Source organism: Aquarana catesbeiana, linkage group LG01 (assembly GCF_042186555.1).
Source record: "Aquarana catesbeiana isolate 2022-GZ linkage group LG01, ASM4218655v1, whole genome shotgun sequence".
In the NCBI taxonomy this organism is placed as follows: Eukaryota; Metazoa; Chordata; class Amphibia; order Anura; family Ranidae; genus Aquarana; species Aquarana catesbeiana.
Window position 1 is genome coordinate 304788096 of NC_133324.1, and position 27790 is coordinate 304815885.

General features: G+C 44.6%; 1 protein-coding gene across 1 annotated transcript in view; it reads right to left on the bottom strand.

Annotated features, from left to right (window-relative positions):
• LOC141143781 (dehydrogenase/reductase SDR family member 4-like) overlaps nucleotides 1–27790 on the bottom strand; it is a 136773-nt gene that overhangs the window by 29089 nt on the left and 79894 nt on the right. Inside the window, exons 5-6 of the mRNA XM_073629354.1 lie at nucleotides 24479–24549; nucleotides 23207–23258 (exon numbers count right to left, since the gene is read on the bottom strand). Coding sequence (XP_073485455.1) covers nucleotides 23207–23258; nucleotides 24479–24549 — 123 coding nt within the window. The remainder of the gene's footprint in view (nucleotides 1–23206; nucleotides 23259–24478; nucleotides 24550–27790) is intronic.

Consider the following 27790-nt stretch of genomic DNA (forward strand, 5'->3'; position numbering starts at 1 on the left):
CGCTGGGGGGGGTCCGTGCCTAACACACATGTTCTCCTTCTCTGTCTGACTCTACACTCCTGCCCAAGCCTGTCTCGATCTGCTCTCCACCTGGGCGGTGCGGCTGCACACTATCCTCTCTTCTCTAGCTGCCGCCCGGGTGTTTTATGTACCCTAATGGAGGGGGGGTCTCTACTAATAGAGGGGGGTTTGTCCTGGGGGGGTCTGTACTAATGGAGGGGGGGTGGTTTGTCCTGGGGGTCTGTACTAATGGAGGGGGGGTTGTCCTGGGGGGGTGTCTGTACTAATGGAGGGGGGGTTGTCCGTGGGGGGGATCTGTACTAATGGAGGGGGGGTTGTTCTGGGGGGGTCTATACTGATGAAGGGGGGTCTGTACTGAGGGAAGGGTCTATACTTAGTGGGGGGACTGCACTGACAAAGGGGGGTCTATACTGACGCAGGGGGGTCTGTACTAAGGGGCGACTATAGTTGGTGGAAGGGGGGGGTGACACCATGTTATACCGCACCTGGTGACACCAACCCTAATCCCTCTCCCCCCTCCCTCTCCCCCTCACGTGCACTGCTGTACTAGTGAGCGACGCTGGCCAGCACTGCCTCCCACTATGTTTCTTCCCCCGCCTTCATATCAGCCAGGGAAGAAATAGAATAGAAAAAGGAGCAGAGAAGAGGATTGTGGGACATGTAGTCCCGAGGACTGGCAGCCCCACTGTAACACGGAAACTGCAGCCCACACAGCATATTCAGCTGAATGGGAGAGAGAGACAGAGAGAGAGACAGGAGCCCAGGAAAGCTTTCAGGGAAGTACACCCAGGACTCCAGAGGGAGAGGGCAGTGCTGAGAGAACACCATCAGAGAGAGAACCCCGCTGCCCTGCGCCAAAGGAAAAGCCTAGCGCCATACCTGGCGGAGAAAGGAATGGAGTCCTTGCCAGAATACAGCTCTGGGTGCTACCCAGCGGAGTCGCCACAGGCAATTCAGAGTGAGCTGACTCCTGAACAGAGGAACCCTTGCTGTATCATTGGGTCAGGTGAGAGGGCCGATCGGCCATTATCTACTAACGTCCATAGGAACTGCAGTCTCTGACCATCTACTGTATTATATCTGCAGTCTCTGACCATCTATTCTATCATACCTGCTGTCTCTGACCATCTATTCTATCATGTCTGCAGTCTCTGACCATCTCCTGGATCATGTCTGCAGTCTCTGACCATCTATTCTATCAGGTCTACAGTCTGACCATCTATTCCAGCATGTCTTCAGTCTCTGATCATCTCCTGTATTATGTCTGCAGTCTCTGACCATCTCCTGTATTATGTCTGCAGTCTCTGACCATCTCCTGTAGTATGTCTAAAGTCTCTGACCATCTCCTGGATCATGTCTGCAGTCTCTGGCCATCTCCTTGCTGAGTCTGCTGTTAATATTTTTTGTAATTGTCTCCTGCTGCCATATCTTTAAACTTCCATATTTACTGCTAGCTCTATAACAAACACACTGCAATAGCAATATTACTGGTGATTGATTCTCAACTCCATGTGGCTTGAGTGATCAAGAGAGGTAATTAGCTTTACGACCCTAGCCTGTGTCTGTAGCTGGTCTGGCCCTGGCCATCTCCTCCCCATATTCAGGTGTCTCACATCAGACCCAATAATGACCAACTGAGAAATGCATCCCAGCTTAGTCTCTCTATAAATTTATGGCAGCTTATGGGGTGGCGCAGACAGGGGCAAGGCGCAGACATCATGGCTCTGTCACGAGTGATGCGCAGTTCACCGACGCAGTTTAACTAAAGCTGCATGAACAACAAGAGCTCTGCTCCACTCTGCAATACGACAAGCAAACCAGCTTTGACATTTATTTTATATTAGGTTAGTTTCCCACTCTCTATCCACTAACATGCTCCTTATTCTCTTCCTTCTCACATTGGTGTCTTCTATCCTCAAATTATCTTTACTCTACCCCTCCTCTCTTCCCTGCAGCATGCGCATATCACCCTCACTCCTACCCTCTCCCTACTATGGCACCTATCATCTCCTGCAGTTGCTGCACCCACATGCTGACATAAACACCAGGGCCACTAGACACGTGCGCTCATGCACATCCCACTCCCACCTTGCCTTACTCACCCTCCTCTTTCTCCTAGTCTCAGGTGACATTTCTCCTAATCCTGGTCCGCCATTTTCCAAATGCAAGCCACATATCCAATACCCCTCCCCCTCTGGCAATCACCGCAATCCACTCAGTTTAATTTCTATCCCCCTGCTTCCTCAAAGCAGCCCACCAATCTCATGTGCCCTTTGGAACGCCCACTCCATCTGTAACATCTGTACATGACGTCTTCATCTCTCATGGCTTGAACATACTCGCCATAACAGAAACCTGGCTTCAAAATTTTGACTCAGCTTCTCCCGCTGCCCTCTACCATGGTGGTCTCCATTGGACTCACTCCTCCAGACCCAACAGACAGAAAGGAGGTGGAGTTGGCTTCCTTCTGTCCCCACAAAGCACCTTCCAAGTCCTTCCTGTCCCTCCCTCTCTATCCCTCTCTTCTTTCGAGATGCACTGTATTCGTCTGTTTTCTCCCATTTCTCTGAGGATTGCAGCAATTTATAGGCCTCCAGGACCGGTATCGCACTTTCTTGATGACTTTGTTGCCTGGCTACCCTACTTTCTCTCCTCTGAAATACCCACCATTATTCTTGGTGACTAACATTCCTGTCAATGTTAACAGCCCAACTACAGCTAAACTTCTCGACTTAACCTCATCTTTTGACCTAACCCAATGGACACATACTTCCACTCACTCCAATGGTAATATCCTTGACCTTGTATTCTCCCATCTCTGCAACCCTGGCAACCTCACCAACACCCCCTTTCCTCTATCTGATCACAACCTCATTACTTTCACTGTATCCTTGCCTCCAACCACCCATCCCTCCAAGCAGCAAACAATTACTTGTAGAAACCTTCGCCACTTCAACCCTTCTCTTCTCTATTCTGCTACTGACCACCTATATGACATAATCTCTCCCCTGTCCTGTCCTGACCTGGCCACCTCTGTCTACAACAGTTCACTCTCATCATCACTAGATGCACTTGCTCCTCTAACCACACGCAGAATCAGACCCAGACCATTACAACCCTGGCAAACTGACAACACTAGAAATCTCAAGAGACATTGCCGTGCTCTTGAACGACTGTGGTGTAAAACCAAATGCCTGCAAGACTTCACCCTATACAGTACCTGACCGCGAGATTGTGTTTCCAGCGCGATACCATCGCGCTGGTTCTCGGCGACAGGGTACTGTGAATGTCGCGCTGGCTCGCTCATCGGGAAAGGAAAACGTTGTTTTCCTCCCGCGATGAGTGACAGGCAGCGCTGACAGCTGTCTAGTATGAATCCTGAGGCGGGAACACCGCGCCAAATTTTAAATGAAAAAACCGGCGTGGGTTCCCCCCTCGGGGGCATACCAGGCCCTTAGGTCTGGCGTGGATTGTAAGGGGAACCCCCTATGCCGAAAAATCGGCGTGGGGGTCCCCCCCAAATCCATACCAGACCCTTATCCGAGCACGCAGCCCGGCCGGCCAGGAAGGGGGGTGGGGACGAGCGAGCGCCCCCCCCCCCTCCTGAGCCGTACCAGGCCGCACGCCCTCAACATGGGGGGGTGGGTGCCTTGGGGGAGGGGGGCGCCCTGCGGCCCCCCCACCCCAAAGCACCTTGTCCCCATGTTGATGAGGACAAGGGCCTCTTCCCGACAACCCTGGCCGTTGGTTGTCGGGGTCTGCGGGCGGGGGGCTTATCGGAATCCGGGAGCCCCCCCTTAATAAGGGGGCCCCCAGATCCCGGCCCCCCACCCTGTGTGAATGAGTTTGGGGTACATGGTACCCCTACCCATTCACCTAGGCAAAAGTGTCAATATAAAAAAAACACACTACACAGGTTTTAAGAATAATTTATTAGTCAGCTCCGGGGTCTTCTTCCGACTTCGGGGGGTCTCCTTCCGACTTCTCCCGGTGTTCGGCCTCTTCTCCCGGGCCCCGCCGCTATCTTCTTCCAGCTCTATTGCCAGCGAGGGGCCCGGTCTGCTGCCGCTGTCTTGTCGCCGCTGTCTTGCCGCCGCTGTCTCGCCGCCGCCGCTGTCTCTCCGCTTCTTCTCTTCTTTTCTTCTTCCCCGATGTTGACACGACGCTCTCTCCGGCTCGAATGCTGTGTGCGAGCTGCGGAGCCATTTATATAGGCGGTAACCCCGCCCCCTTACGACGTCATGGTCCCAGCATGCGCAGGGACTCTGGCGTCATAAGGGGGCGTGGCCCCAGAGTCCCTGCGCATGCTGGGACCATGACGTCGTAAGGGGGCGGGGTTACCGCCTATATAAATGGCTCCGCAGCTCGCACACAGCATTCGAGCCGGAGAGAGCGTCGTGTCAACATCGGGGAAGAAGAAAAGAAGAGAAGAAGCGGAGAGACAGCGGCGGCGGCGAGACAGCGGCGGCAAGACAGCGGCGACAAGACAGCGGCAGCAGACCGGGCCCCTCGCTGGCAATAGAGCTGGAAGAAGATAGCGGCGGGGCCCGGGAGAAGAGGCCGAACACCGGGAGAAGTCGGAAGGAGACCCCCCGAAGTCGGAAGAAGACCCCGGAGCTGACTAATAAATTATTCTTAAAACCTGTGTAGTGTGTTTTTTTTATATTGACACTTTTGCCTAGGTGAATGGGTAGGGGTACCATGTACCCCAAACTCATTCACACAGGGTGGGGGGCCGGGATCTGGGGGCCCCCTTATTAAGGGGGGGCTCCCGGATTCCGATAAGCCCCCCGCCCGCAGACCCCGACAACCAACGGCCAGGGTTGTCGGGAAGAGGCCCTTGTCCTCATCAACATGGGGACAAGGTGCTTTGGGGTGGGGGGGCCGCAGGGCGCCCCCCTCCCCCAAGGCACCCACCCCCCCATGTTGAGGGCGTGCGGCCTGGTACGGCTCAGGAGGGGGGGGGCGCTCGCTCGTCCCCACCCCCCTTCCTGGCCGGCCGGGCTGCGTGCTCGGATAAGGGTCTGGTATGGATTTGGGGGGGACCCCCATGCCGATTTTTCGGCATAGGGGGTTCCCCTTACAAGCCATGCCAGACCTAAGGGCCTGGTATGCCCCCGAGGTGGGAACCCACGCCGGTTTTTTCATTTAAAATTTGGCGCGGTGTTCCCGCCTCAGGATTCATACTAGACAGCTGTCAGCGCTGCCTGTCACTCATCGCGGGAGGAAAACAACGTTTTCCTTTCTCGATGAGTGAGCCATCTCGGCGCTGGCTCCTGTGACGGGGCTCGTAGGTGTCAAATCTCGCCGAGAAGTGCGGCGAGATTGACACAATATCGCGGTCACCTACTGTATAAATCTGCCCTTCTAAAATGCAATTCATGCCTCCATGCTGCCAAACAAGCCTACTTTGTCTCTCTTATTAATTCCTTGTCATCCAGTCCCCGTCGGCTCTTCTCAACCTTTAACTCTCTGCTTCGTCCACCACCCCCTCTACCCACTAACTCACTCACTGCCCAAGAGATTGCCAATCACTTCAAAGACAAGATCGATGCAATTCGTGAGGACATCTTCACTGTGCGTACGTCTTCCCCACCCAACATACCTTGCCTAGCAGCACATTCAACACTCTCCTCTTTTGAATTGGCTACTACGGAAGAGGTTACAAAAATTTTCTCAGATGCCCACCTAACCAATTGTCCCTTGGATCCTGTTCCCTCACAACTACTACGGTCACCCTCTTCTTCTATCCTATGCTCCCTCACCCACATCTTCAATCTCTCCCTCTCTAGTGGCATTTTCCCCTCCCCTCTAAAACATGCGCAGATCACTCCCATTCTTAAAAAGCCCTCACTGGACCCTACCGACCTGAACAACTTAAGACCCATCTCATTGCTCCCATTCACCTCTAAACTTCTAGAACGCTTAGTCTACAACCGTCTTAGCTCCTACCTCAATGAAAATAACCTTCTTGATCCCTTACAGTCTGGCTTTCGCCTGCAGCACTCCACGGAAACTGCCTTACTAAAACTCACTAACGATTTACTAACTGCTAAAACCAACAGCCAGTACTCCATACTCCTACTACTTGACCTCTCTGCGGCCTTTGATACTGTTGACCACCCGCTCCTTCTCAATAAACTACATACCCTTGGCCTCCGAGATTCTGCTCTATCCTGGTTCTCTGCCTATTTATCACAGCGCTCCTTCAGTGTCACCTACAACTCTGTCTCCTCCTCTCCATTGCTCCTTTCTGTGGGGGTCCCCCAAGGCTCGGTTCTTGGACCCCTTCTCTTCTCTATCTACACCTCCTCCCTTGGTCACTTAATAACTGCTCACGGCTTCCAATACCACTTATATGCTGATGACACCCAAATCTATCTGTCTACTCCTCACCTCACTCCTTCAGTCTCCTCTCGCATTACTAACTTACTGACATATCAGCATGGCTGTCGCACCACTTCCTTAAACTAAATCTCTCTAAAACTGAGCTATTAATATTCCCCCCCGCCCGTGCCCCCCTCCATGACTTTTCCATCAAAATCAACAATGCAACCATCAGTCCCTCCCCTCACGCCAGGGTACTAGGTGTAATCCTAGACTCTGACTTGTCATTTCAGCCTCAAATCCAATCGTTGTCAAAAGTTTGTAGAATTCACCTCCGTAACATCTCTAAAATTCGCCCTTTTTTAACAAATGAAACCACCAAGCTCCTCATTCACTCCCTTGTTATCTCTCGCCTTGACTATTGCAACTCCCTTCTCATTGGCTTACCTCTCCATAGGCTATCCCCTCTTCAGTCTATCATGAATGCTGCTGCCAGACTTATCCACCTTACCAACCGCTCAGTGTCTGCCAACCCTCTACTTCAATCCCTACACTGGCTCCCAATCACCCTGCGAATTAAATTCAAAATTCTAACCACAACATACAAAGCCATTCACAACTCTGCCCCAAGCTACATCACTAATCTTGTCTCCAAATATCACCCAAATCGACCTCTCCGCTCTTCTCAAGACCTCCTGCTTTCAAGCTCTCTCATCTCCTCCTCCCATGCTCGTCTCCAGGATTTCTCCAGAGCCTCTCCCATCCTCTGGAACTCGCTACCTCCATCTATCCAGCTATCCCCTACTCTTGCTACCTTCAGGCAATCCCTGAAAACTCATCTCTTCAGGAAAGCCTATCACGTCTCCAACTAATCTCCTACCACTTCCACCAGCTCATTCCCCACAGTTACAACCTTTTGTACCACCTACCCCACCCTATTAGATTGTAAGCTCTTCTGAGCAGGGCCCTCTTAATCCTATAGTATTGTATTATAACTGTATTGTCTCCCTTTTATATTGTAAAGCGCTGCGTAAACTGTTGGCGCTATATAAATCCTGAATAATAATAATAATAATAATAATAATAATCTCCTGGATCATGTCTGCAGTTTCTGACCATCTCCTGTATTATGTCTGCAGTCTCTGACCATCTCCTGTATTATGTCTGCAGTCTCTGGCCATCTCCTGTATTATGTCTGCAGTCTCTGACCATCTCCTGTATTATGTCTGCAGTCTCTGGCCATCTCCTGTATTATGTCTGCAGTCTCTGGCCATCTCCTGTATTATGTCTGCAGTCTCTGGCCATCTCCTGTATTATGTCTGCAGTCTCTGACCATCTCCTGTATTATGCCTGCAGTCTCTGACCGTCTCTTGTATCATATCTGTAGTCTTTGACCGTATCCTGTATTATGTTTGGGGGCTCTTTCTAACAGACAGCCCTCTGTGTGTGCATCAGAGAGACTCCCTTCTAGGTCTCATTAGTGTACTCTCTTCCTGTATTTTCTTTATTGTTTAGAGATCATGGGAGGATCCCAAGGTAAGGAAGACTTCTTAGGGAAGCATCTCTGTGTTTGAGTCGTTGCCATAGAAACATTTGTAAAAGGGAGGAGTTGGTAAGATGACCACGCCCATGTGGGGGCACCAGAAATATTTCTGCACCCAGGCGTCTGTGACCCTAGGATCAGCCCTGAATCCTCCCCTCTCTCACTTTTCTTCTGGGCTAATTTCTCCCATCTGAAGGGATGGCGGGGATGCCAGTGCAGTGATAGCTCAGAGATCTCCCAAAAGCAAAAGAAAACTTCCTCTGCTCACTTCTCTGCCAGGCTCTGACTGATGACATCATCTATTGCAGAGCCCAGCAGAGGAAGCCACTGGAAGTCTTCCTTTGCTGATACTTTTTCTTTACATGTCTGAGCTGTCATTGAATGGACATCCCCAGCATCCCTCCTCCAGATGGGGAGGATATGCCGCACACCAAGCCTCCGTACCTCGTCTGAGTGCTACCACCCTCTGGGATTGATTTCAGGTGCAGGCTTTACACAAGTCTATGGAAATTAAGAAATCCTGGACTGCCGCACTCTGAAGGCATCTTTATTTGTAAATCGTTAAAATCCAACAAAGGCTACTGCTATACACTGTTCCTGTGAGATGGCTTTTGTTGGATTGTAACGATTTACAAATAAAGATGCCTTTCTTCAGAGTGTGTGTCGTGGAAATTTTTATTAATGTATGTTGTCAAATGCCCCCCAGTGTCGGTTTTGCTGTAATGCGCTCATGTGAGCGTATTCGCACAGATGTTGGCGGAAGACCATTGGCCTCGAAAACCTTCCTGTGGACACGGCAGATCTGTTGCTCTTTTAGGGATGTTCGTTTATGCCTCACCAAGAGACTGGCCACTTCTTGGCGACTGCATTAATGACTCCGAGCAAACATGTCAGCGTACATGGGAACTATAGCATAACTATATGAAAATGATGGCCCGCTGAGCCATGGTTTTGTATGGTTCGCGTCATTGAAAGCATTTAGTCGGTTTGCACATGGTCTTGTGCAGAGCCATCTCTTCTACTGTTCCTTTGTCTCACAGAAAGCATGGTTCTGCACCTGATCATTTGCACACGTCACTGCTAGTCTATTTGAATGTATACATGTCTTTGATTGGTTCTGTATTTAACCCTGTTGGAAGGGTTTCTGTATTGTCATATCCTGTGTTACATCCTTATATGGTCATGTCCTTATTTGGTAATGTCCTGTGTTGTCTACATGCTGTGTTAAATCCTTATATAGTCACATCCTGTAATGTCACTTCCCATATAAGTAGTGATTGGCTGCTGGAACCCTCACTTCCTGTTTGTGAAAGCTTTTGTGTTAATAAAAGGGCATGCTGGCGAGTGCGAGTCAGAAATGCTGACCAAGCTGAGAACGTGAGGAATGGTGGTGATGTCTGTTTACTTGGATGAGTGGGTTTTTAGGTAAGATGCATTAGATCACTAAACGAAATGTTATTATTATTATTTTTTAGGAGACAGGAGATTTGGCTGTGTGCTCTGTGTACAGCCTAATTTCGCTGACAGTGCGACAGTCCAGGATTTCTTCATTTCCATATCCCTCCTCCAGAGTTGCTGGCCCCGGCCACAGGAGCAGTGATAGAGTTGTCACTTCTCCTGTCAGCGGCGGTGCCCACCTCACCCCCCCCCCTTCCTCAATGCGGTGCCTCTGGATGAAAAAATGGGCCCCCACCACTGCACAGATATCATCCCTGAACCTATCATCCATGTGTGCAGAGTGGGTCAGGGCACAGTGGGCCCCCCTTCCTCGGAGCCCCTGCACACATGGATGATATGCCACTGCGGGGGACCCAAGAAGAGGACAATCAGGGCTGCTCTGTGCAAAACCAGAGCAGGTAAGTACAACATGTTTATTATTTAAAAGAAAAAAAAATCTTAACCTTTTACAGACACTTTAAATAAACTTTAGAGGTATACAAGTAAATAGTGTATAACACCGTGAATTCCTGCGCTAAACAAGTGATTATAAAAAGAATAATTTGTAATAAGAATAAAATTAAATATAAATACAAGTGATTACTAACATTCAAGGTTGTTGCTCTCAAAGTGCACGTGCCTTTAAAAATGTGAACAAGATAAGAGCGCTACCATATAGTATACTAATACATCACCATCATAAAAAGTCATATCAAATGTAAAATAATAATATATAAAGTCCATAAATTCCAGTGAACAAATAAATAAATATATAAAGTTAATGTGAATCCAAGGATTTTTTTCCAGTGCAACTTCAACTTAATCGGACATGCAGTATAAAGTGCCAAGACAAACATCACCCCCCCCCCGTGTGTCCTCTCACTCACCAGAGATCCAGAACTCCCATAACAGAAGTCGGATGTGCTTTGAGAGGGTGGCAGAGCTTAGTAATCCCACTGGCTGTGTCCCTGCAGCTTGCGTTGTCCTTACTGAGCCATCAGAAATCCCGGAATCCCATTGAGAAGTGTGCAAACGTTATGAGGACTGCTGGGCTCTTTGGTCCCACAGGCTGCAACTCAAGCTGTTATCCTCAACGAACCTCCAGGGATGGGTACAAATGGCAAAAGAAGCTATATAGCGTTATTCTGTATATTTATTGTATAAAATAAAAAAATTCCAGATGATCCATTTGTATTAAAACATTAAAAAAACACTGTAAAACCGGAACCGGAGTAGCCGGCCAGAAATTACATCACCACCTGTAGGTGACCACAGGTTCGTCGTTGCAGGCCACTCTGGTTCTAAATAGTTTTTAATATGAGTGGATTAACTGGAATTTGGGATTTTAAACAATAAATATACAGAATTACGCTATAATTACCCATATACCCATGTACCCATCCCTGGAGGTTCGTTGAGGACAACACCTTTAGTAACTGGAGTTACAGCCTGTGGGACCACAGATCCCAGCAGTCCTCATATCGTTTGCACACTTCTCAATGGGATTTATGGATTTTTGATGGCTCAGTGAGGACAACGCAAGCCACAGTGAGACAGGCTGTGGGACTACTAAGCCCAGCCACCCTCTCAAAGCGCATCCGACTTGTGTTATGAGAGTCCTGGACCTCTGGTGAGTGAAAGGGCACACAGAGGGGAGCACAAATTTTGCACTGATGTTTGTCTTGGCACTTTATACTGCATGTCCAATTAAGTTGAAGTTGCACTGGAAAAAACCTCCTTGGATTCACATGAACTTTTTATTTATTGAACTATTTATTGAACTATGAACTAGATTTATTTATTTGTTCACTGGAGTTTATGGACTTTATATATTATTTTACATTTGATATGACTTATGAGGTATGGTGATGTTGACCTTGCAGGGTAAACTAATTTCAAAAGTACACAATTAAATCATAAATGAATAGTGTTGCAAATCAATTTAAATGCTTTACATGAGGCCTACTACCAAGATGATTCAGTGAAGAAGATATAACATGCTTTTACTGTAGAATCTTAAAATACAGTGCATATCAAGTTCAGAATTCAAGTAACAAAAGTTTTAATATTGTTGTCACTTGGTGATCCTTAAAGGCTAAGTTCACCTAAGTTTTTTTTTTCTACAGTACAGCTTCCCTATGTACCAGTAGAGAAGAACTGTACCACTTTTTCAGCAATGATAAAGCTGTCTCTGTGTTCAGGACCCGGCCTCACCCAGCAGTTTCCTTAACAGAAAACTTCTTCATATCTCCCTGCATTCGGTCCCAAGCAAACTTGAGGACAGCATAGTCGATAGTGGAGTGAGGAAGTGTTGCAGAGCCTGACGTCATTAACCACCTCCCGCCTGCTGTATAGACAAATGGCGGTGGCGGGGTGGCTCTATTGTTCTGGGACGACGTCATATGACATCATCCCACTCTCACCCTGGGACACAGCACATCCCTGATCTTGGTAAAGAGCCAATGATGCAGCTGTTTACTCATGTAATCAGGTGTGTCCAATCACAGCTGATCACATGTAAACAAGGAAATGCTTGTTATCAGCTTTCCTCTTCTTAGAATGTGAGGAGAGGAGAGCCGGTCAGTGGCATTTCCTTAACAAGGGAAACCTGCACAGATAACCAGTGCCTTGATTTTCAGTGATACCAGTCAGTGCCACCCATCAGCGCCGCCCATCAGTGCCACCTATCAGTGCCCTTTAGTGCCATCTTATAAGTGCCACCTCATCAGTGGCCATAAGTACAGGCTATCAGTGCCTGTCACTGCAGCTTCATCGATGAAGCAAAAAAATTACTTATTTACAATATTTTCTAACAGAAACTAAGAAAAAAAATGTCCTTCAAAGTTTTGACTTTTTTTTGTTTTATAGCAAAAAATTTAAAAAAAAACAAAAAAAAAACAAAACAAAACAGTGGTGATTAAATAACACCAAAAGTAATTTCTATCGGTTTAAAAAAAAAAATTAAAAAAATTTATTTGGGTACAGTGTTGCATGACCGTGCAATTGTCATTTAAAGTGTGACAGTGCTGAAAGCTGAAAATGGCCTGGAAGGGGGTAAAAGCGCCCTGTATTGAAGTAGTTAAACACACCCACATGACTTCAGGAAAAGCCACCCACTATACCAGGAGATTCCTCCCACCTCCCTCACTGTTGCTTTGCTAAATTTGCCCAGTACTGTCAGACGATCCTACTAACCTTACAGACAAGGAGATTATATATATATTTATTAATATATTAATTATTGTCCCTTCTCTGTGCATTAAGAGATGTGACAGGCTGCATGCTTCAGAAGGAGAAGGAGAGTGTGTGTGTGTGTGGGGGGGGGGGGGGGGGAGAGGAGCCATCACAGAACTCTGTAGCAAAGCTGGGCACTGCAAAGTTCTACAAACATTCTCTACAAAGCAGAGAATACAGAGGGAGATGAGAGACCGCAGAGAGAGAGAGAGAGAGAGAGAAGAGACAGCAGGGGCAGACATGAAAGGTGTGGAGTAAGGAGAAGAAGAATAGTGTCCCTTTTGTGTGGCTTTCAGGTGCTCTTGTCAACAGACTGAGTGGTGGGAGATTAAATCATAGCTCCCAATTGTTCCCGATTTTGAGGAATGTCCCTGATTTGGAACAAAGTCCCTCTGTCCTTCTTTCCTCATCATTTGTCCTTAATTTTGGTCTGGTCTATATAGTTGTCTATAAAATGCACTTTTTATCTTTTAAACAGTGTTTTCCAGTGTTAAACCTTTCATCCAATTTCTAAATTGCTGCATTTGTAAATTTCAGAAGCCAGTTTAAAAGGTATAGTGGGGTAAAAAAAAAAAGCACTTGTAATTTTAACTAATCATTTTTTTCATGTAATCCTCCTTTAAGGGTGCGTGTCCTATGCCTACATACTTTTGCTGATAGGTGTCCCTTATTCCCATCTTAAACAGTTGGGTGGTTTGGTTAAATACCTTGTCAAGCATGTGGTACTCAAATGGCTGGTGTTTTTGCCACGCTTGATCTGCTTGCAGGAGATTGTAACAGTGCGATCAGCTGCACATGTGCTAAAAAAAAAAAAAAAAAAAAAAAAAAAAAAGATGCAGACAGCTGAGCTGTGGGAAGTGGGCTGAGACAAAACACAGACATCTCCCGCATTTCTGCGGCGGCTCCAGCACACCCGCAAGCACCTCGCGAACTCCCGGGAATGAACAGTCCGGTGGGGAACAGCTGTGAACACAGATCTCCTTTGTATCGATTTTTCTGCCCCCTCCGTGTTCTTCCCCGTTCTCCTCTGGCCCCCTTCAATGTTCTTCACCACCCCATTTTCTTCTGGCCCCCGTGTTCTCTTCCGCCCCCCCTCAGCCGGCTCCCCTCCTCTCCCACCGGTTGTGGGGGGAACTAGTAATTGGACACAGTGAGCGAGATCGCTCCTGTGTCCTGTGATAACTGTGCAGAGTAAACTGTTTACTCTGCTCAGTTTATGAATGAACAGGAGCCTCTGTCTCCTGTTCATTCATCTTTAGTGCTGAGAAAGGGACTGGGAAATTTGTGTCTAAAGTCCCTTTGTCTGTCTCAAAGGGGAGATGTCAGGGGTCCCCCAAAAAATATAAAAAATATTGTTAAAAAAAAAGAAAAAAAAAAAAAAACTACTGAAACCATGCATTGCCACATACCACCCACCCCCACCCCCTTCCCCAGAAGCACTGCGAAAAAATAATGAAAAGGTGATTTAAAAAATATTTTGGCCGGGGGGGGGGGGGGGTCGGGTTTGCGGGCGCGAAGCGCCACCTCCCTGAAATGAGTTTTTGCAGGTTGTGATGTCTGCATAACAGCTCTACAATCTGTCGGAATAGGGTGGCTGCTCTCTACTCTTGTATAATGGCTGCCTCTGGAGGACATCCTGCCTCGTTGAGGTTGTGCCTCCCCCTCACTTTCCTCCTCTGCTCTATCCGGCACCCAAATCGTGTCAGTGACCTCATCATTATCATCCCCTCCATCCTCATATTCACTGGAGCCAACTTATACGCTGTGGCAACATGACTGCCAGTTTGTTGCTTATCAGTGTTCTCCTCTCTCTGTAAGCTCATGTTTCTGCCTTCCTCTGTGTTCAAATAATTCATCTGACTCCTCCATGCCTGATTCTGGGGCTATGGCAGGAGTAGCTGTGGACAAGGAGGCAGAATAAGCCGCTCTGGCAGCTACAGGGGACTGCACACTCGTGTCAGCTTGGATCATAGAGCATAATGAGGATGGTTTAGTAAGCCAGTCCACCACCTCCTCTGCATGCCGTGGCTGGATAGCAGCAACAACATCACTAAACAGAGACAAACTCAATTGTAATAAAGTGGGGAATGTGTGATTGGATGCACTTTATTGAATGAAAAGTGGAGTTTGGTGAACTTTAATTTTGTAAAAATTATAACGAAAAATTAAATTATAAAAACAAGGGGGAACACCAGAGTCGTAGTAAGAAAAACTGCGGCTGAAAATAAGACAAAAAAAAAAAACAAAAAACAAAAAAAACACAACAACATGCAGCAACCAAAAAAAAGCACTGAATACAGCACTAAATGTTAGGTAATGCTGTGTTAAACACCGCACTATGCTAACACACTATACTGACACATTACACTAACACATTACACTCTGAGTCACAATAACCCACTAACTGGCTAGTAGAAAACTGAACCCTGCTCTATCCATCTTCAACTTCACACTGCAAAAGGTTCCGATGCGAAGGGACCTTTTATAGTGTGGGGTGGGACTATGAGCACTAAGCCATGAGTGGGCAAAGTCATCAAGACTTTGTCCACTCATGGCTCTGACAGTGCTCTGTGCCCTGATTGGGCAAAGCCCTGCACTTGACCAGCGGTCAGGTGCATTGCTTCAGCCAATCAGGGTCGTAAAATGCAATGTGTGGCATGCAGTGCATTGTGGGGCGCTCGGCAGGCGAACATCCCACCGAGTACCCTGCAAATTCAGGTGTTCGCTGAATGGACAAACAGGCGATGTTCAGGTTGAACTTTTCCTCAGCTCGAACTGTTCGCACAACTCTACCTGGTACAACATTTCAGAGAAACTCATGGTGGCAAGGTAGATGGTTTACATTGTAAGGGCATCTTTGCCATGCAACTATCTCAGAGAAGAGGTGATTTTGATAGGGTACTCCAGAGGATAGACAAGAAATGGATTTTTGATCTTGGTACTCGCCAGGGGGCCTGAATGTTGAACTTAACTTTGGAGTGTTCTTGAAAAAATAAAGGAAATAATAAAAAATACAAATTAGGGCAATATATATGATAGCTCTATTTAGATGTAATCAAGCTATCTTATTTTGCTCTATATGATAACTCCATAGTAAAGTTACATCTGAAAGGTTTTTCCTCTTAGGCTTTCCCTATATATGTGACCTTATACATGTAGTATATATAAACAATCCTTTATGTGGGAATTCCCAAAATGTTTGAAGGTATGACATAGTTAAATGGTCACTAGCCATCTCCTACCTATGTGTATATATGTGTTTGAATTTGATAAGGGGCCAAGTGGGTGGAACTATGGTAATTTCAGCCCATAAATAGAGGTTTCAGCAGTGCCCCCTAGTGGTCCTGACAAAGCCTGAGTTCACAGGAAGTGGGCAAAATGTGTTGACTGACTGTAGCTCCTTGCTACAGAGTCTGGCTCTACATGCAGCACTAAATGTACAGTTACAGCTACACCGATTGGCTGATGAACGAAGCATAGCTGTGGTCCGTACCACACATGTGTGGGCGTGTATGGCCAAAACATCAGTCAGAGGCAAACTCCACAACCATTCAAATCTTCCTTTAGCCTTGAGTTGCTCCATTACATCCACCCAACTTAGAGTTGCCACCTCATCCCTTTTAAACCCGAACATCTAAGTGCTAATTAAGTGCAGCTAAGCAACCAAGTGAGTTTAATTACCACCTTAATCAGCCACAGAACCTGTGTAATTAATATGTGTTTGGGTTTAAATGGATGAGGTGGCATCCATAACCCAACTGCAACTACTTGTATGCAGAGAGATCAACCAAACAGTGAGTGTCTCATATTTCGGCAGTATATTACAGCCTGGGTCACATTATCCTCAGAAATGAACGGATCTGATATGATACTTGGGACTAGAAGGCATATTGTATATGTAAAGTTGAAGCATATGTGTGAAGGTGATGCTCATAGGCATCACCAGGCTAAGATCCCACATAGTATCAGTACATGACTTTGTGTGTACCGAGACTAAATGCTGTACCTTCATTAACCACCTCAATACTGGGCACTTTCAGCCCCTTCCTGCCCAGGCCATTTTTAGCTTTCAGTGCTGTCGCACTTTAAATGAGAATTGCCCGTCATGCAACACTGTGCCTAAATTATTTTTTTTTTACCTTTTTTCTTCACACAAATAGAGCAGTCTTTTGGTAGTATTTAATCACTGTTGGGAGTTTATTTGTTACTAAAGAGAAAAAAAAAAAGTTTCTTAGTGTCTGTCAATAAATTTTGTAAATAAGTAATTATTCTCCTTCACTGATGGGCACCGATAGGCTGCACTGATGGGCACCAGTGGCAATATGGTGCACTGATAGGCAGCACTGGTGGGCACTGATAAGCAGCACTGGGCAGGCATTGACTGGCGTCTCTTATGGGCACCAATTGGTGGCACTTATGGGCACTGTTGGGGCACTGTTGGGGCTTTCCTGTAATCGGGGCACTGATGATCAGTGCCCTGATTACCTGCCCAGGCCTCCTGTGCGAGGAGATGCCGCTGATCGGCACTCCTCGCCACACACACTGTCAGTGTGAGGCGAGGAGAGCCGATTCATAGCACTTCCGTATTTACATGTAACTGGCTGTGATTGGACACAGCCGGTCAAGTCAAGATTTATTGTCATTCTACTACACGTGAGGACATACGGTAGAACGAAATGTCGTATCTCACAGGGCGACATTGCTACATACGAATGTGGCTGTGGCTCTTGCAGAGATCAGGGTGGTGCCCTGTCCCAGCAAAACAGCGAGGCCACGATCGCCACGCTGTGCACCCCCCCGGCCGATCAGGGGTGCCGTCATATGACGTCCTCCCAGAATGAGAGCCACAGTGTCCCTCCCTTATTTGATGGTGGGTGGGTGGCAAGTGGTTAAAAGTGGATGTAAACTCCATTCATGAAAACTGGCCTGGGCACATATATCTGAAGTGTTTACTTGCATCTCTCCAAAGACCCAAATCCTGTGTCTTTCTACTGCTCTGTTCGTCAGCATGATAACTTCTGACAAGCTCTCTGACACAAGAGATAAAAAGCAGCTGGGAATTTGTGTCAGGGAGGTGTGCCTTTCCTCCAATCAGCTCACACACAGTGTATACCCAGACTACCCTCCCACTGCTGAAACAGGAAGAAAATTTTCTAACACAATGTGCACTTTCTAAAAAGTCTAGAAAGCTGAAGACAGCAGATATACAATAGTACCTTGGATTATGAGCATCATTTGTTCCAGAAGCATGCTTCTAATCCAAAGCACTTGTATATGCAAGTTTTCCCATAGGTATCAATGGAAACTCAGATAATTCATTCAGTGTATGCAGTACCGCATGTGACCAGAGGTGGGGGGGGCACAGGAAAGAGTCGGGAATCGAGTGTCTCCGAACATCACTGGTGTCACCTCTCACCACAGGCAGTACTTTAACCCCAGAGACTTGAATCCTGCTCGTCTTGCGAGACAAAGCTCGCAAATCGAGTCAGGATTTAAAAAAACAAAAGCTTATATTGCGAAATGCTTGTAAACTGCGTTACTCGCAACCCAAGGTTTTACTGTATATGTAAATCTTATGTAGAGAAATTTGTTTAATCTCTGTGTATCATCTGAGGCTGTTTGCTTCACTGGGTATAGGCGAGGGTTTACATCCACTTTAAATGTAACCATATTGCTACACTTGGAGGCGTCACTCTTTTTTATTCTCAGTGTGACATGACGCTACTTGTATTGCAAGGCCTTACTCATTTATCAAGTTAAAAGTTACTTAAAAAAATGTTTAATCGCAATCCAAGGTTAAAAATGCACAGATGCGGGGTAGCCGATTTAATCTATTGGTAAAGTTACTACAGTGTCAAATAAGATCGGTGGGTGTAAGTGTTTGCAGCCGACAGTTCACTTTGCTCCAATTTCAAACATCAGAGGAGGAAGGTTTCTACATTTAACACCTTCTCTAACCACTTAAGGACCAGTCTTGTTTTGGATTTTAGGTGTTTACATGTTTAAAACAGGTTTTTTTTTTTCTAGAAAAATACTTAGAAAAAAAACAATATATAATGTTTGGGGGTTCTAACACCCTAGAGAATAAAATGGCGGTCATTGCAGTACTTTTTTCCACACCGTATTTACTCAGCGGTCTTACAAGCGTGCTTTTTTTGGAAAAAAATCACTTTTTTAATAAAAAAATAAGACAACAAAAGTTAGCCCATTTTTTTTTATATTGTGAAAGATAATGTTATGCTGAGTAAATCGATACCAAACATGTCACGCTTCAAAATTGCACCCGCTCGTGGAATGGCATCAAACTTTTACCCTCAAAAATCTCCATAGGTGACGTTTAAAAAATTCTACAGGTTGCATGTTTTGCGTTACAGAGGAGGTCTAGGGATAGAATTATTGCTCTCGCTCTAACGATTGCGGTGATACCTCACATGTGTGGTTTGACCACCATTTTCATATGCAGGCGCTTCTCACGTATGGGTTCGCTTCTGGGCGTGAGCTAATCAGGACGGGGGGGGGGGTTTAAAAAACATTTTATTATCATTATTTTACTTTTTTTTTTTTTTTTTTTAAACAGTGTAAAAATAAAATAAAGAAATTGTGTCACTTTTATTCCTATTACAAGGAATGTAAACATCCCTTGTAATAGAAAAAAGCATGACCGGACCTCTTAAATATGAGATCTGGGGTCAAAAAGACCTCAGATCTCATATTTACACTAAAATGCAATAAAAAAAAAAAAAAAAAAAGTAATTTAAAAAAATGTGCCTTTAAGACGTTTGGGCGGAAGAGACGTTTTGATGTCGCTTCTGCCCAGCATTGTCATGGAGACGAGTGGGCGCCATCTTAGCCTCACTCGTCTCCAGGCACAGCACAGAGAAGGACGCGATCGCCTCTGCCACTACCGATGGCTCCAGTAAGCGGCAGAGGGCACCGGATCGCGGCGGGAGGGGGGGTCCTCTCCCACCACCGATGAAAAATGATCTTGCGGCGAATCCGCCGCAGAGGCCACTTTTATCTGAAAGCCAAGCACCGCATGAAAATGTGGATACCGGGGTTATGGCAGCTAGCTGCTGCCATAACAACGATATCCGCGCCAAAGTTTGGACGTACATCGGCATGCAGCGGTCGGCAAGTGGCTAATAACTCCAGGACAGCTATGTCCATCCTTCCCACACAGGACATTGCCCATAGATCAGCACAACCAGATTGAGAGATTATAGATATAGATATAGAGAGAGAGAGAGCGAGAGAGAGGATTGTCTGATGCACATACATACGCTGCTGCAACAATTATACCTGAATGGCACAATTGAAATGGCTTTAGATCTCTGAACAAGGCTGTCTGGGTGGATACATTAATTGCAACTCACTGTTCCCAATCTGCTCAAAACTTCAATATATCATCATCGACTTAGATACTGCATGGATCTAGATAAGTGCAGGTTCTCACAGGGGCGGCTTTGAAGTCGCCAACTCTCATCTAACTCTGAAGCCACCCGTACAGCGTGACTTCAGCGTGGCTTGTAAAGAAACTTCTGTATAAAAGTCAATGCAAGCCGCTCCGAAGTCACCCCAAAGTAGTACAGGACTTGAGTCCCTCCTATTCGAATGACTATTGCAATGCTTGGAGCTCGACTTGTCAGGCGGCTAAGTCGCCTGACAGGTCGCTCCTCTGTGAACTGACACAAATTGTTACATTTTAATTTCAACAGTCTGCCATGACATGGAAAAGTAATTCCTATCTAGAAACTTGCTTCAACAAGTCTGCAGTGTATGGATGCCCTGCCTATCATCAATCATTAAGCTTCCATTATAGCAATACATTTTCACAGGTTTAATGAAGAAATGTATCTACTGTGTATCATGACACTATGTTATGTTTGTGTGGAGGGTCCATCATTTTTCTCACCACCCGCTATCCCTTTATTGCACATTGCGCAATTCCTTAACATATAAGCTCCTTGTGAAGTAAGGAATACTGGCTGGTGATCCTAAAGTGATTGTGACAGCGCACCTGCTATTATGGTGTATTTTGCTGCTAGAGTCTGGACTCTGTTTCATGTTTTTATCAGTGGTGGCCCATCCATTAGGGGTACAGAGGTGCCGCCCCCCTAAACCATGTGCCTGGCCCCTAATTTACTTGCAGGGCGCCGGACACATGGATTTTAACCGCTTAAAGACCAGCCACCGCAGTTGTATTGCGGCAGGTTGGCTCTCCTTAAGAGCTCAAAGGGGCATGCGCCTGCAACGCCGGAGCGATGCGCGTGGTCTGCAGCCACGATGCCTGCCAGCCACCAGCCATCGCTCCGGAGAGATCTCCGGCCTGTCAGGGGAGGAGAGACAGATCTGCTGTTCCTAGTGATTAGGAACAGCGATTTGTCTCCTCCTCCAGTCACTACAATCTCCCCACAGTTAGAAACACCTCCCTAGGGAACACTTAACCCCTTGATCTCCCCCTAGAGTTAACTCCTTCCCTGCCAGTGACATTTATACAGTAATCAGTGGCTTTTTTTTAGCACTGATCTCTGTATAAATGTCAATGGTCCCAAAAACATTTCAAAAGTGTCCGGTCTGTCCGCTGCAATGTCGCAGTCCCACAAAAAAAAAAAAAAAAATAAAGGATTATAATAAAGATGCCAAAAATCTATCCCCTATTTTGTAGATGCTATAACTTTAGCGCAAACCAATCAATATACGCTTATTGCGATTTTATTTTTTAACCAAAAATATGTAGAAGAATACATATCGACCTAAACTTTTTGGGGGATATTTATTATAGCAAAAAGTAAAAAAATAGTTGTTTTTTTCCCCAAAATTGTTGTATAAACACAAAAAAAAAAAAAATGCAGATGCGATAAAATTTCACTAAAAGAAAGCTCTATTTGTGGATAAAAAAGGACATAAATTTTGCACGACTGCGCAATTCTCAGGTAAAACAACGCAATGTCGTATTGCAAAAAATGGCATGGTCATTAAGGGGGCAAATCCTTCCAGTCCTTAAGTGGTTAATGTTTTTTTTTTTTTTTTAAGCACATGATTAAAGCCAGAGGCACGGGGGGGGGGGGGACGACACACTGATCGCCGCCATCCATCTCCCTGGTGAGGGGGGGGCACTGATCGCCACCGTCCATCCCCAAAATATTTAGCAGCACCCACCACTGGCTTTTATAATAACAACATTGTTATTTAGGGTGAGACGTGTTATAACACGTCAGTGTTTTATGTTAATACTATATTCCTTAATAAAGTACAGTTGTTTACATTACCATTTGAGGTTGAGCATTATACCTACTTCTTTGGCATCCCTTCCACTTACTTTTGACAAGTTCCTGTACTGTTTAAAAACCAGTAATACACTGTCTCATACGAAAAATCGGCCGAACCCATTTTCAAAAAACGAACATTCGGCCGTGAGAGCAAACTATAGTGCCATCATGTAATGACTGATAAATCGTTCAGTGGACATAAATTAATCAATTTTTTGTTCATTTTCTTACATATACCTAGTGCAAACAGTTCGAATGGCAACACATTAACCTTTCAATTAATCGTTCGGCAGAAAATTTCCAAACTTTGTCCTTCGTTTTTTCCGCTCAAAAACGTCCCAACGATTTTCTGGCCAAATGACTGAATTTCAGATGATTTTTCGTATAGTGTATGGCCAGCATAAGGCTCGGATCACATATATGCTAATCGGATGTATTTTGAACTGATTTGCATAGCAAGTGAACCAGACCAGCTTTTAATAGAGTCAGTTCACATGCAGTATACGTGGTCCAGTCAGTCTGGTTTAGGTGCGATTTAAGGGCCAGTTCACACCACATGCAGTGCATTTTTTTTCCTGCATCAAAAACGCATGGATAGTAGACTATATGGTTTTCAATGCCATAGTTTACACCAGTATGGTCAGTTCCAGTGCGTTCCAGAAAAAAAGAAGATGCTGCATTTTTTTTTGCATTGAACTGTACTAGAACATGGTAAAACGCATCAAAAATGCACCAAAAACACATTGGAATGCACTGGAACTGACCGTTCTGGTGTGAGCTATGCCATTGGAAACCATACAACCTACTATCCACGCGTTTCTGATGCAGAAAAAAAATGCACTGGACTGCATGTGGTGTGAACTGGCCCTAAGTGTCAAATTCACACCTGAACCGCTAAATGAAAACTGCACCAGACTCTGCACGGAAACCAGGCCCACATATATGTGAACCCAGCCTAACCCTGCTCTACACATGCTCAGTTGCTCTCCATTTTTGGCATTGTGCTAAAAATCAGAGCCACTAGAGTGCGTTCTGCTGACAGCCTAAAGATGTACTGCTATTTAGGGGCTTCAGCAATGTAAGAAGAAACAGGAGCAATGCTGGGGGCAATTTACAGCTAGTTTTGGCAGCATAATCATTAATATATTATTGTATGTTCCTTGCTAAAAGAACATTATGTTCCATCAGGTTGTTACGGGTAAAATTCTGCTTTAAAGTTGATCATTTAGTCATATACAAGAAATAAATCCTATTTCTGTTTACATTTTCCTTGTGCGTGCACTCCCTTGCATATACAAAGTCCTAAATCATTCCCTTCTAAGTACAAAAACAGCGAAGTACACTACATTTTTATCATACTAGCTAAAGAACTTACTGGTTGAGGTAGGTATCCAGCCACCGAAGAGCAGATTATTATTGATCCACTCCTAATTGATATAAAACAGAGTATTATGTGCAACACTGCTTACAAATGTATGATCAGTAAGAATGTATAAATCTTTGTTACTGGTTAAAAATATTTGCAATTAGTTAAATAAAATGACTCATGTTTAGGGATGGGCGAACGGTTTGCCCCGAGCTTCGGCCGTTTGCTGAACAGCCAAATTTGCACGGTGTTTGCCCCGATTAACACCCTGCAATGCACTGAGCGCTGCACAGTGCATTCTGTTCTCTGATTGGGCAAAGCTTTGCCCAGTCAGGCTACAGTGTAAGCTGGTTGTTGTTGAGGGGGGCTGGAAAGCCAGCCGCGGCATCCTTAACAACCGATGAGTCATCAGCTGTCAATGGGTTTCCCCGCTGACAGCTGAACAATTAAAAAAAAAGTGCTGGTAAAATTAAAAAAAAAAAAACAGCGTGGGGTCTCCCCACCCTCCAGTCCATACCAGGCCCTTTGGGTCTGGTATAGAGTTGGAGGGGAACCCAATGCCAAAATTTAAGAAAAAAATTGCCTAAAATCCATACCAGACCCTTATCCGGGCATGTAGCCTGGCAGGTCAGGAAAAGGGGGGTGAGCGAGCGCCCCCCCTCCACCCGTTTTTGCTGCAGCATGCTTATGCATACTACAGATGCGCCACTTTACAGGAACATTAAGGGGACCCCCCAGGCAATGGAATTTATTGTTGCACTTCAGGCCTCATAAAAATCACTGCACCTGAAAAAACTATTGTCTGTAAAAATTGAATTTTTATTGATATATGTCCCTCAGGGCAGTACCTGGACCCCCATACAGCTTTTATGGCGAATTACTTGCATATACGCCTTCAAAACGGGCACTTTTTTATTTTTCCTGTTTGGCGCCTATAGACTCCAATGGGGTTCGCCGTTCGGATTAGAGCATTTCCCCTGTTCAGAAGTTCTGCTGTGAACCGAACAGGGGAGTGTTCGGCCAATGTCTACTCATATTACAAAAGAAATAAAAAAATGGCAGACCAAGCAATCGTGCACTGAATGAAAAATAACAATCTAATTTCTTTTAAACAGGTTATTTGGAATAATATAGTTAATGTTATAGGGAGTGGATATTACTGGAGAATTACAGTATAATGATCATATTATAATCAGTTGTATTTAATAGTTACTATGTATATATTCTAATAATAAAACAAAATATGTGGAATTATAAAAGAAAATAATGAAAAATTATTACCCTTGTTTCTGGATGTGAGGTACAGCAAGTTTTATCAAAAGGAAAGTTGATATTACATTGACGTGGAAAACCTAGCAAATGATACAGAGAAATTATCAGTACATTTTGTTTCATGAATTATGTTTAAATTTAGCAAACTTTACTAACACTATTTCTATAGCCCCAATATTAAAGTAGAAATCCAGGACTTGCCCTCCACTACCACCACCACCTGCCCCTGTAATTTTTTGTCATGCGGTTTGTCATGCAAAATTATGCGATTTCAAGTGAAGTCGTATGATTTCAAAGCCCCAGTCAATGTGACAAAAAGTGCCATACAAGGCTGGTAACATATGATTGTAAAAAAAGCAATGTGCAGTTGTTTCAGGAGCGTCAGACACATTTCGTCTGATTGGATATCATCACACCCCAGCGTCAGATGCGTTTCGTCCGATTGGACATCACCACACCACAGATGGTCAATCGGATGAAATGCGTCGGATGGCGCTCCTGAAACTACTGCATATTGCTTTTTTACAACCATATGTTACCAACCTTTTATGAAACTTGTTTGGATTGTCGACTTGATGTTTTTACAATAAACCCACTATACAGTGTTACACTACGTGTGGTTTTTATACCCATCTTCATGGATCATCAAGTTCACCTTTGGTGTGAATCACTGCACCTTATGGAGCTCATTTTCTGATGGTGGACCCCCTCTGTCGGTATCGGAAGTGACCTATTCGCAGATCAACTTTGTATGCTGAATCCTGTTTGATTCCTATACTTATAGTATACGAGTTCACCAAGTCTGGTAAGCGTGCCACTTTATCGTTTGTTTATACACAAGATTCAGTTTGACTTCACCAGAAGGAGTGTGAGAAACTTTTCCCAACACAAGAATCACCTTTGAGCTGCATTATCTTGTTCAAGAACTTTTGTATGCTTTTGATTCATTCACTTTTGGAACATTCACTTTGAGTTCATTTTGTTCATACACAACATATATTGTTATATTCATTTATATGATATTGTTGCTTCTGGTATATTTACCTTATTTCACATTTTTATTTTTTGTCACTAACAATTTTTCGTCACTATTTTGAGCACAACATTATTTTTATCTATATATTTAAGATGCCTACCATGTTCTTTTTAGACCCGATGGCACTAATAAAGTTGTGTATGAGCATTGCACAAATATAATGAAATTTCCTATTTTATAATTTGTTTTCTGCAGCAAATAAAGGGGGCCCAGGCATGGTCTAGAACCAAGCTTAAAAAGTATGTAAACCCAACATTTCATATTCCTGATATGTGTCTTTGTACCATGTACTTGTATGAAAAGGTATCCTGCTCTCTTTGTATTGCTTCCTTTGTGTGAAACCCCTGGTGTTCATGCCAGTCCCTTCACTTTCCTATAAAAGAGTGCATTAGGCATGAGAGCACAGCATGGTCAGTTCTTTAGCTGTTATGTGAACTCAGTGGGGTTTATTTTCTAAAGCTTGCGAGTGCAACATTGAGCCCACTTCTGCATAGAAACCAATCGGCTTCTAACCTCAGCTTGTTCAATTAAGCTTGGGCAATAAAACCTGGTAGCTGCACAGCCATTCACTGGGAAGATGAGTGTGCTGCTGCTTCTTCTCCCCCAGCTTTCTGTTCTCAGCTGCATAATTATCACTGATCACTAATAAAAAAACATTTTTTTTTACACAGTTTTTGTTTTTATACCTATACACAAATGTTTTGCCTTTCATTTCTATTTTAAACTGAATTGGTTGTTTTACAAGGTGAGAGTTTACACATACTTTAAATAACTTATACAAATAACCTCTTTTTTGTCTCAAATAGACCTGACAGATATCAATCTTACAGTACATTGATTTGTCAACCAGTTCTGCATAACCATGACAAGTGGCTTTCTGCTATGTACAAATACTGTATATAAAGATAATAAGGAGTCAAAAGAAAAAAAAAAAGAGATGAAATAAGTAATATTCCATCTACAATTTATAACCTGGACCATTTAATGCTGAACTCCAGGCACAAATTAAATATTCTACAAATGCAGTAATATGAACATCCTTCTAATTTTGGTGTGCCTTCCTTTAATCTTCAGCAGTTCTCATTGAGAAATGCCTGTATTTTCTGTTAAGGGGGCTAGTCCTCTTAAAGTGGTATTATTCCCAAAAGCAAACCTTTATTATATTGCAATTTACCAATTCTTAGATGTGATGGCTGCATTCGTTTTCTTGTTTGGGCTTTCTTGATTCTACTTTTACCTGGTGATCTAGCCAGAAAATCTGTTTTTCAACAGTACACGATGCCCTACAAATGTAGCAGTTAGAGGTTTGAGACAAACCATTTAACACTGCAGGTGTGCTTACAATGATCAGCTTTTATATATTTATGTAAAACCTTTATCCCATACGGAACACAGTTGATGTAACTGCTTATAAAAAACATTAGCTGGAGTTTATGTTCAATTTGTTCAGTGCATCTAAATCTGTCATTACATCTAACTCTACCCTCCCCCTAGATTATCAATGCTGTTGTCCAAAAGGTGTCTCTGTTGCTCCTTTGTCTAGACTAGTGTAGGTACTCTAATACAGGAGGTGTGTTACTGGCCAGATCACCAGGTGAAAACAGACTGAAAAAAACTTAAAAAAAAGAAGAAAACTAATGAAGGAAAAAGAATGCATCCGCCACATCTAATAACTTTTAAGCAATATACAGTATAACATTTCTAGTTTTGTATTTAATAGCACTTTAATACTCCCTATCAGTTATACTTAAGGTGTCATGTCAGCCCTTTCTAATTACCGTAAGAGGGGAGATCTTTTCCAGGTGTATACATACAGCCCTAGCTGCTCCTATTCATCTTTTCCGCCTCCCCTCTCTCTTCAGAATACAACAGACAATAGAGTTCTCAGCAACTTGGCAACAAGAATCTGAGGACACTATCACTCTGTCACTCTAATGTGACACACTCAACAGAACTTGTTCAAAGTGGTAGTAAAGTCAGTTTTTTCTCTTGCACCTACAGGTAAGCCTTTAACCACTTATGGACCGGGCCTCTTTTTTAGATGTGTTGTTTAAAAGTTAAAAACTGTTCTTTTGCTAGAAAATTACATATATACGGGGGGGGGGGGGGGCAGGAGGCGGAGCCTAGCAGAGCAGACATTCATTGTTAGAGCTCCACACCGCTGAGGAGAGAAGAGAAGGACAAAGCGGAGCCTGCAGGCTCAAAAGGTATCCATTTGAACCTTTTTGCCCCAGGGAACAAACTGTGAAAGTTTGGGCAGGAAATATGGTACTGGGAGGAAACCG